The 11,136-nt window shown below is 32.1% G+C and overlaps 1 protein-coding gene across 1 annotated transcript; it reads left to right on the top strand.

Annotated features, from left to right (window-relative positions):
- Positions 1–3,731: 3,731 nt before the first annotated feature.
- LOC114169150 (probable serine/threonine-protein kinase At1g54610) lies at positions 3,732–9,350 on the top strand. Its single transcript, XM_028054189.1, has 8 exons — positions 3,732–5,001; positions 5,248–5,532; positions 5,713–6,030; positions 6,120–6,347; positions 7,108–7,205; positions 7,641–7,755; positions 8,020–8,466; positions 8,993–9,350. Exons 1-8 carry the CDS (start codon positions 4,582–4,584, stop codon positions 9,170–9,172), a joined length of 2,091 nt encoding a protein of 696 aa, XP_027909990.1. The 5' UTR covers positions 3,732–4,581; the 3' UTR covers positions 9,173–9,350.
- Positions 9,351–11,136: the final 1,786 nt, after the last annotated feature.

Here is an 11,136-nt window from a genome sequence, read left to right as displayed (position 1 = left end):
TGACAAATATAAGGTTAGACTTGTTGCTAAAGGTTTTACCCAAAAGGATGACATTGATTACAAAGAAACTTTCTCTCCTGTATCTAAAAAGGACTCTTTGAGAATTATTTTAGCTTTGGTGGCTCATTATGGTTTAGAGTTTCACCAAATGGATGTAGAGACCACTGTTCTAAATGGTGACTTTGAGAAAGATGTATATATGGATCAAACGGAAGGGTTCATTTCCATAGGAAAAGAAAATATGGTGTGTAAATTAAAAAAATCAATATATGGACTAAAATAGGCTTCTAGACAATGTTATCTCAAGTTTCGTGATACCATCGCGTCATATGGTTTTGTAGAAAATGTTGTTGATCGGTGTATCTACATGGCCAGTGGGAGCATGTTTGTAATATTAGTCCCATATGTTGATGATATTCTGCTTGCTACTAATAATGTTGCCATGTTTGATGATGTTATAAGTTTATCTCTAATAACTTTGAAATGAAAGATATGAGTGTGACATCTTGTGTGATAGGAATAGAAATATTTCGTGACAAATCACAAGAATTGTCTCAGAAATCATATATTAACAGGGTATTAGAGAGATTCAGAATGGAAAAATGCTCTGTTGGAGTAGTTCCAATTCAGAAAGGGGATACGTTTAGTTAAATGCAATGTCCTGGGAATGATTTCTAATGAAAGGCCATGGAGTCAATTCCTTATGCATCAATGGTTGGGAGTTTGATTTATTCTCAACTTGTACTTGACCAAATATCAGTTTTGTTGTTGGAATGTTAGGCTGGTATCAAAGTAATCCCGGTATGGACCATTAGAAAGTTGCAAAGAAAATTCTTAGGTACTTACAAGGCACCAAGGACTATATGCTTACCTACAGGAAGTCAGATAATCTTGAAGTGATTTGCTACTCGAATTCAGACTATTCTGGATGAGTGGATTCAAAATACTCCACATTTGGATATGTTTATTTATTAGCTGGAGGAGCAATTTCTTAGAGAAGTGCAAAACAACCGATTATTGCTACTTCTACCATGGACGTTGAATTTGTAGCATGCTTTGAGGCTACTATTCATGCTTTGTGGTTGCAAAATTTTGTCTCAAGGTTTAGTATTGTTGATCATATTGCTAGGCCATTAAGGATTTATTGTGACAATTCTGCAACTGTTTTCTTCTCAAAGAATATAAGTACTAGAAAATTGCAAAACATATGGATTTGAAGTACTTATTGGTCAAAGAAGAAGTACAAAAATATAGAGTGTCAATTGAGAATATTGGTACAAACTTAATTATGGCGAATCCGTTAACTAAAGGTTTACCACCCAAGACATCCATTGGTCATGTTGAAAAGATGAGTATAATGGATAAGTTGTTGTTAATAATGTAGTTTGGTATGTGTGTGTGTGTGTGTGTACACACACACACATTATGGTTGTAATGCTTGTATTGTTTGACACTTGTGATTTCTATTATAGATGTTTGTGTTTATTCTGTCATTCACATTACTTGGTATACATTGTTGTTTTATTTAGTGAGATGACATAATGTATCTCTGAAAGGAGATTAAAGATATATTACAGTTTCATTAAAGTTAAGTTAAATGATTTGTGATACATGGAAGGAATCTTGTTATTGGATAACTTGCAACCGCTATGATCCAATCTTCTAACTTAAGTCAATGGATGATAATGACTTGTTAAGTTCAATGTATGGTGTGTACTTAAAGTTTAATGTTGAATCTTCAAGTCAATACATAAGCCAAGTGGAAGAATGTTAAATTATTTTAATATAATATTGGTTCATGTAATTTATAGAATAACTTAAATGTAAAATTTTCTAATATGATGATTATTAGAACATAAACATATTAAAATTATGAGAATTATTTGAGTTATTAAATTAATTTCCTCTCTTCCCATCTCATTATCTCATTAAGGTATTTCAGTATTTTAATAAATAGTTTTAAAATGCTATAAGTTACATGATAATTGCTTATGTCAAAGAATATGGTTACATACTTGAAATAGAGAAGCAAGTGACTTTGAAAGAAAAAGTATGATAGAAAAAGTATATGAGTGAATTTCATATCATGAAGAAAGTCATTAAAATAAGTAAGAGAATGGAAAATATTCATCAAGAGAACTTTTGTGATGAATTCATATAAGTTCTTGAACCCTTTTAATATAATATGGTTTGTGAGAATAATAGATCTAAGATCTATGAAATAGAGAAATTTTTATAAAATAAGAATGTTTGAAATTATTAGTACTAGAAACAACACGTAATAATATAAAAATTTAAAACAAATTTAAAGATGGAATATTTGATGTTTTTAATCACATAATTCATTGAAAATACAAGAAATTAAGGTCTTGGTTATTTTGTTTTATTTTTTTGAGTTATATTTTGATTTTATAGTACGTTGTAAGTAATTCTTTAATCCATTATTTGAATTCGATTAAATTAATGTATACAAGTTCTTTTAATGGATTATAAGGTCTTTTTAATATGTAGAGATGCTTTTTTCTCTTTTAGGTTTGCAATGAAAAACATTTTAATTAATTAAAAATATTTTAATCAATTAAAATCATATTATTCAATTAAAATCATTTAAAACTCAAATTCATGTAATTAGCTGTATTTTAATTGATTAAAATAAAATTTGATAAACTAAAATCATTTAAAACTTAAACTTTACAATGACGTTCTTTTAATCAATTAAAATCATTTTTAATTGATTAAAATTATTTAAAATTCAAACTTCATTGATTTTAACATATTTAAAATCTTTTTTTAATATATTAAAACTCTAAAGTATTGGCTTGTAGCTTTGTTTCAATGGATTAAAATAATTTTAATTTATTAAAACTATCAATTATAAAAAAGCACGCATATATCTATGACTAATTATTAAAATATAATAACTTCAACATTCACATTCACTATAAATTCAACATCTACATAAAATTTCCACATCAACTAAAATAAAATGATTTATCAGTGTCACTTACAACAATTGACTCCTACCCTCTAAGTTAGAAGAATTATAGAAAAAGTCTGAAATTACATAAAAGTCTCAAATACTTAGAAAGCCTTCAAAATACTAAAAATACTAAAATATCATCAAAATGAAATATTAATCTTGATGCAACATCATTTCCTCATTTCATAAAACTTGGGAGAATTTAAAGTATACATAATTCTATAGAATACTAGAAAATGGTTTATTAAAAGAGAAATCGATTAAAAATGTCAACTGATTGTTTTTTTACTCATGTTAGGTGATAAAAAAAATACTAAATAGTTCCAAAAAGTTAGAAAGTGTTTAAATAAAAATATTTTTATAAAATATATAATAAAATAATTAAAATGATAATAATTTATATATTAAAAAAGCTAGAACTTTAACCTTTATTCACTTTTTTCTTAAAAATAATCTTTATGTATTAAACTAACCCTGTTATTAAATTAATCTTTTTCTATCTTAATTTGTAAGGTATTTTTAGCAATTTGTAACGTTTGTTTACTTTAGGAAGTTCTTAAATCGATTCTTAAACTCTTGACTAAGAAATACCAAATTGATACTGATCAAGGAGGAATGCCTTTAATTTAAAAAAATCCAATGGACACTATTACCCTGCACTATGAAAAAAGAAGGGAAAAGTAATAAAAAATTGGAGAGAAATTAAAAACGCGTTTAATGCAGAGCATTGATATTCCAAACAGAACTCAACGACCAACACAGAGGTTTTGAACACAAAACTAACACCAATGGTATTTTTGACAGAAGAAACGTGGTGGAGGGAGAGAGAGTCACAACACTGTATGGAATCATGCATCACTAGAGAATATAGATAGATAGAGAGAGAGAGAGAGAGAGAGAGAGAGAGAGAGAGGGAAAGGGAAAGTGTTTGTGTGTGTGTGTGTGAGAGAAAGAGAGAAAGTGGAGTCTTTTGACTGAGCCTAGCCGGCAAAAGCCGTCTAAGGTTGTTGTCTGGTTGATGATAATGTTCTTTTTAATGTCTGAATACGCGTTGAACTTTCAGACATACCCCCCACCACACTTTTTTCTTGTTAAGCCTCTGATCCATTTTTACCCTTAATCCCAATTCAAAGGTCCACCTTGTCTTTTTCCTTCATTAATTGATTCCATTGTTCGTAAATCATAATACTCTCTGAGTGTTATCACCTTCATTCATCTCAAACTCTTATATCTTTTGTTTTTTATTGCTTGGATTTCTTCTTTCTTTATTGAACAATGATTCCTTTATGACAGTTAGCGATTCTTGTTGGAGGGTTATGAATTGTGGGTTTGGTTCAAGCTTAGAGCTTTTGAATTGGGTGGGGGTGGAATATTTCAGTGTTGGATTTTTGGTATCTGATTTTGAAATGGGTATGTGTCGATGAAGGAAAGTTTTCGTCTTTACTTTTGAATAGGGAGAAAAGAAGGTACTGTGTAGTGGGTGACTTAATTTTTATGAGTTTTGGTGGAGTTGTTGGAAGAAGTGGTGCTGGTGGATGGCGATCCTACTTTTTGAAGGATAATAATTTTGTGAAGTTGATGTGATATCGTTGTGCTTCAACATGGGTTGCTTATGCTCTAAGAGTTCAGCTGTAGAGGACAGCAAGGTAGGTGTCACTAAGAAATTGCAATCGTATAGCACAAGGCCTTCAGAGTTGAATGTTTTGCGGTTGAATTCGACTAGGAGGGTTGATGAAGGTGGAGCTAAAGATGTGATAATAGAAGGTGGCCGTGTAAAAGGTTCATTGATTGACAAGAAGGCCAATGGTTCAGGGCAATTGTATGTTGATCATGATGGGAAGAAGAGAACAGAGAAGCCTGAAGTGACTGTTGTGGATCATATTGGCCCTGGAAGAATTCCAAAGGCTATAGAGGGAGAACAAGTTGCAGCTGGATGGCCAGAATGGCTTTCTTCTGTTGCTGGTGAAGCTATTAAGGGATGGATACCTCGGAGAGCGAATAATTTTGAGAAGTTGGACAAAGTAAGTGGTCTTGTCTGCTGTCTGTGTTTATATCATAATCAAACTGTTCTGTAATTCTTACTGTCTGCTGAACGCTTCATGTCAAAGATGCTGCATCAATCTGTTTGTGTATTGGTTTGGAGTTCAAGATGTTTTTAAAAAAAGAATGACTGTTAGACTGGTTTGATTTTGTCTTGTTTGTTTTTGTGAGTATAAACTTCTTATATTGGTGAATGAATGATATGATGATGGCATTCTATTATGCAGATTGGGCAAGGAACTTATAGTACTGTTTATAAGGCAAGGGATGTGATTAACCGCAAGTTTGTTGCATTGAAGAAAGTACGCTTTGACAATCTTGATCCTGAGAGTGTGAAGTTTATGGCAAGGGAAATCCATGTTCTGCGTAGGCTTGACCATCCAAACATTATAAAATTGGAGGGCTTGGTAACGTCGCATATGTCTCGCAGCTTGTACCTTGTTTTTGAGTATATGGAGCATGATCTTACAGGACTTGCATCAAATCCTGAAATCAAGTTCTCTGAAGCACAGGTAACAGTGATTTATTTTCATTTACTCAATCTATTTTACATGAAGTTCAGATTTTTTTGCATGTACATGTCTGGTATAGGACTACAAGAATAGAAAAGTAGCTATGTATGTAACATGTTTGCTTTATACTCAATTTTTTAATAGAATACTCCTAAAACAACAATATTCTTTATATGTCAGCTAAAGTGCTACATGCAGCAACTTCTTAGTGGATTGGATCATTGTCATAGTCATGGTGTGCTCCACCGCGACATAAAGGGCTCAAATCTTCTCATTGACAATAATGGAATCTTAAAAATCGCTGATTTTGGTTTGGCAAGTTTTTTTGACCCCCGCCACAGTGTCCCATTGACAAGCCGAGTAGTAACTCTATGGTATAGACCACCAGAACTTTTACTTGGAGCAAATCATTATGGGGTTGCAGTGGATTTGTGGAGCACTGGTTGCATACTGGGTGAACTATATACTGGAAGGCCCATTTTACCAGGAAAAACAGAGGTATGAGTATATATATATAAGTGCAGTTTCCATCATTTTTCTAATACTAGTATTGTTGTTAATAATCTAGTATCTTTATTTCTTTGTAGGTTGAGCAATTGCATCGAATTTTTAAACTTTGCGGTTCACCATCTGATGAGTATTGGCTTAAATTGCGGCTGTCACATTCAACAGTATTCAGGCCGCCACACCATTATAGACGATGTGTTGCTGAGACATTTAAGGACTACCCATCTACTGCTGTAAAACTTATAGAGACACTGCTTTCAGTAGAGCCAGCACAACGAGGGACTGCAGCAGCTGCTCTGAAAAGCGAGGTAAGCTGGTTTTTATCCCCGGCAAGCAGTTATAGCATTTGATTGACTTTCTTTTCCCTATATAATCTCAGTGGTATTTGAAGGAAAATTTGTATCATTGTTTAGTGAAGCTCTTCATGTTGCTTGCTTCCATGACATCACTGTGATCAACCATAAGTGATATGCCAATAGATGCACACAAAAGTGTGATTAATGCTTCTCATTCGGACGTACAAATCAAAGTTTTTCGAATCACATATTTCGTAAATCTCTATCTTGTAATTCATTCTCATTTAGATTCTCATATATCTGGGGAAGAATATGTGATCAGACAAATAGGAATTACCTGACATTGGAAGTATCCAAATTGCAAACGTTTGATATCTCAGTGATGTGTCAATATTCAATATAAGTTCTTAGTTCTAAATATTTTTGTCCATCATCACCTGCTAAAATGAGTTACATTTAGTTTTGTACTTCTTTTACACTTTGACATTCATGCTATTCTACATTTGTTCTTTTTCTTTTTCCTTTTCCTTTTCCTTTATGCGCTTTGAAGAGAATCTTCCCACCATTCAATACAGGGGAATCAGGAAGTCAGATTCAAATAGACAAGTCAAGAGATATTGTTGTTACTGTACTGCTATGTTATGAAGTTGTAAAAATAATCAAAATTCTTGCACAATTATGTCCAACATATTTTAGGAACCTTTTTTTTCTTTCTAACCTGCTTATAGGCGTGCAATTCTCCATTTTTTATATTTCCCCATTTTGTTGGCAGTTCTTTACATCAGAGCCTGTGCCTTGTGATCCATCAAGTTTACCAAAATATGCTCCCAGCAAGGAAATTGATGCTAAGTTACGAGATGAAGCCAGAAGGTACACTGATATAGGTTAACTGTATTTATTTTGAGGCCAAAACAATTATATGTAACTTTAGTAATTAATATTGTTATGGCGGCTTCAGTCTCTGGAATGGAAATTTTTTCTTGGAGTGTAACTTATATATGGCTTAATCTGAACAAGTTCATTGTGGATCATATTAGTCTCTTTTGAATGCTGACATCTCTGCCATGAACAAAATCATCAATAATGGGATCTCTTGTATACTTCCAGTAAAATAAGTTTTCATATTATTGATAATTGAAGCCTTGAACACATAGTTACATTTGGTCCATGCTGCTCCTACCGTTTACCTTCATTTGTTTCACCACAACTGTTAGCCGTGCTTTCTGCATGACTTGATTCATACATTTGCAACCTATTGCTTATAAATGATAAGTAATATATATTCATTTTTTTTTATCATCTTAGGCAAGGAGCTATTGGAGGTAGGGACCAAAAAGTTGCCTCGGGAGTTAGACAAGAAAAAGGGAACAGGGCCAGCTTCACAGCAAAAGACAATACCGACCCAGCTGTATCAGTACAGGTGATCTGAAAAGTTTCAAATTTTATTGTATAACTTGCCTCTATGATTACCTTGGTCTATTGGGCAAATTGTGTTCAGTTTATTGGCTGTGAAATTGGGCAAAAGAAAATAAAATTTTTTGCTTTCAATTGTCTCTTGATTCAGCTAGGAGATTTTTCAATACATTTTAAGTATTCTTGTTCTCTTCTCACATGTTACCTCCACTGTCCTATTTTCTTTTTAACTTTTCTTCCACTAGGCTTATCTTACTGTTGTCTGATGCAGCAAGGACGTTATTCCAGCTCAAAGAACCGAAGTGAATTATACAACCCTCATAGGGGAGCAGTGTCTGGGATTCTGGTTTTCCCTCACAAACAGTCAGAAGATGCTAAAGCAATGGAAAATAATTTCTCTGGGCATATATATAAGAAGCCATCACATTCAGGTCCATTAGTTGCTGGTTCTGTTTGGGCAAAGGGTGCAAAGGAAGTTGATGATGTACCTCCTGCTTCAATCAGAGGGAATCTATCAAAACTATCTGGTCTAGTGGCATCTAGGACATTGTTGCCAGAAGATCAGGAGGACAAATTGCACCACAGAAAACCAAGTGAAGTAAGAAAATCAATGGAGTCAACTAACGGATCAGAGTCCAGAAGAAGACAGGAACAAAAACGGATTGTTGATCACAATCAAATCGAAAGCAGAAGGGTCCCCACCGAAAAATCAACTCCGGTTAGTTATTATTGTTGTATTTTTATGAAGTCTACTAGTTATATTCAAAGTTATATCTAACTCTTTATCTTTCTATGAGCATTCAGTAAACTGTTTGATAAAAACCTTAGGAGAATCACACCACAAAAGCTAATTGTAGTAGTTACATAATGTCAAGAAGTGAATTTTAAGCCTAATTTAACCCCACTAAACTAGTTTATAAGACGAAATTTGCACACTCGTTTATATATCGTAAATTAACCTTATTTCTAGAGACTTTCAACACAGAACTTAAGACTGAAGTTCCATACATTTCAATCGGATCCTAACATTGTCACACTTTTTTGTTTCGATAAAATTTTGCTCTTCTTTTTATGCAATGCTGAAGTTCCCATGTTCCCTAGCAGTTGAATGTAACAATCACAGATGATAGGTCACTAATTATAGTAAATGGAGTCCAAGTACTGTGGCAACAATGAATGAATATTTGACCACTATTGCAACACTTTTTTTTTTGTTGAAAATTGATGTGGGGACACTGTTTCAGGGTGGGAGGGAGTCGATGGGAAACAAGATATACCTCTCAGGTCCATTAATGGTGTCATCAAGCAACATGGATCAGATGCTGAAAGAGCATGATCGAAAGATCCAAGAGTTTTCAAGACGAGCAAGAATTGACAAGTCAAGAGCAAGAGGAGAGAAAGTTCGTGCACAGCGGAAGTGGTGACATTACTTTACTATTTCTGTTTGTTCAACCAACCACTTACATATTTTTATGACAACATTTATTTATCACAAGTCTGAGGAGAGGAAGAGAGTGCATTCAATCTTACTGTAGTATATATAAATATATATAATATCATGTAAATTGCAGGCTTTATAAGAAGAGATTACTCTTTCTTCAACTCTTCATGCTTCACCCTTAGAGAAAATTTATATCAGCAATTCATTTTATTCAGTTCTTTCCGACCTTTGTGCCATATTCATTTTCTTAACTCCCATGAAGTTGAGCGGGATAATGATTGCAGAAAAGATTTGAACCATTCCTAATACCAGGAGAAAGCAAAATAAAAAGGAACAGTACAAAAATAAAGTCTATGTTGGCTTTACTTTGTTCTATCAGATGAGGCCATGTATATATATATATATATATATATATATATTAGAAATATATATATATATATATATTAGAATGAAGATATTCCAAGAGTAATTACTGTAAGATTTACTTCAAAATTAACCTTTAATATTTTTTAATCTAATGATTTTAATAAGTAACTAATAATTAACCATTAAAGTAAGAGGAAATGAAAGATGAATATTTAAGGTTAAAGAAGATCTCTCATAATTATCCTAGTAGTAGCAAAACTCTCTTTATTATATATATATATATATATATATATATATATATATATATATATATATATATATATATATATATATATAAAATCTAATTTTAGGTTATGGTTTCTTTGTTTATAATTCACCATTAACAAATAATGAGAAATGTTGGGAATGTACTCTTTAGCTACACCCTTTCATGCTATAAAGAAACCTATGCTTTTTATTGAATAGTTATTTTCATTGATTTTGTAGCTTTCAATAAATTGATTCATGAAAAAAGTATAAAAAAAAGTGTTAGAAACCATGTTTCTATCTTTTTTTCAAAAATAATTTGGCAGGTTACAGTTGGATAACATTACAATGGTTGAAGGTTCCACATGACAAACCCTAATGATTGATGAAGCAATTTCTTAAGTTCCTCAAAGTCAATGGCGTGTGAACTTTGGTTGAGCCATGAAAGCTCATCAAGGTCACTATAATTGGTCACTGTCCATAAGGGACAATACCAATTGCTCACTGTGTCTCTTTCTCTCACACATCACTTCTAAAAACAACAATGTCAAATACAAAAGTTCTCTAAACATGTTAAGACTTGTCAAAATAAGGATAAACTTACTTCAATAATCTCTGCTTAAGAGATATGTTTAGTACATGAAAGAAATGTGAGTTCTAAAACTATTATTTGAAAAGTAAACATCAATGGTGGTTGTCAAATTCAATCTAGTTGTGGAGGTATATATGCCCTTCAATCCCCCTTACTCCAGTTGTGTGAAACAACTATGCCATGTGATGCAAGCTGGCTTGTAGAAACTCCCAATATTGCATTCTTGTCCATGTCAAGCATATGTTTTGAAAATTGGATAAATTACATTGAATTTTTTTTAGATTAATGTTAGTTATAATCACTTATAGGTCTTTTCAGAAGGATTTACTAGAGATATAACAATAAAATGAGTTTGATTTGTATAAAAGATTAACACTATTTCAAATTCAAAACTTTCTAATTAGGATATTATAAGGGTTTGATATATCTAAGAATGTTTTGTGTTGAACTTTTTGATTTTAAGATAAGGTGAAATATGTTAGTAGTTTTTAAAGTTAGATGCGAAATTTAAATTCATTCATATTTTAAACTTTGATAATGACATTTTGGTTTTCTTATTATTATTTTTGTTCAATTTGGTATTCCAATTTTTTATAAAGGTTCAATTTGGTCCCTACTATTAAGTTCACGCAACACCGTGTCCGTACATGCCACGTGTCATTTTGTGGAATCTTCAATTTTTTTAGTTTTTTTTTTTAAATTAAACTATAACGTGTCACATAATGGTTATGACATGTGTCAAT

Source organism: Vigna unguiculata, chromosome 11 (genome assembly GCF_004118075.2).
Source record: "Vigna unguiculata cultivar IT97K-499-35 chromosome 11, ASM411807v1, whole genome shotgun sequence".
NCBI classification, from domain to species: domain Eukaryota; kingdom Viridiplantae; phylum Streptophyta; class Magnoliopsida; order Fabales; family Fabaceae; genus Vigna; species Vigna unguiculata.
The sequence above is the reverse complement of the archived record's forward strand: the minus strand, read 5'-3'. Positions and strand labels throughout refer to the sequence as shown.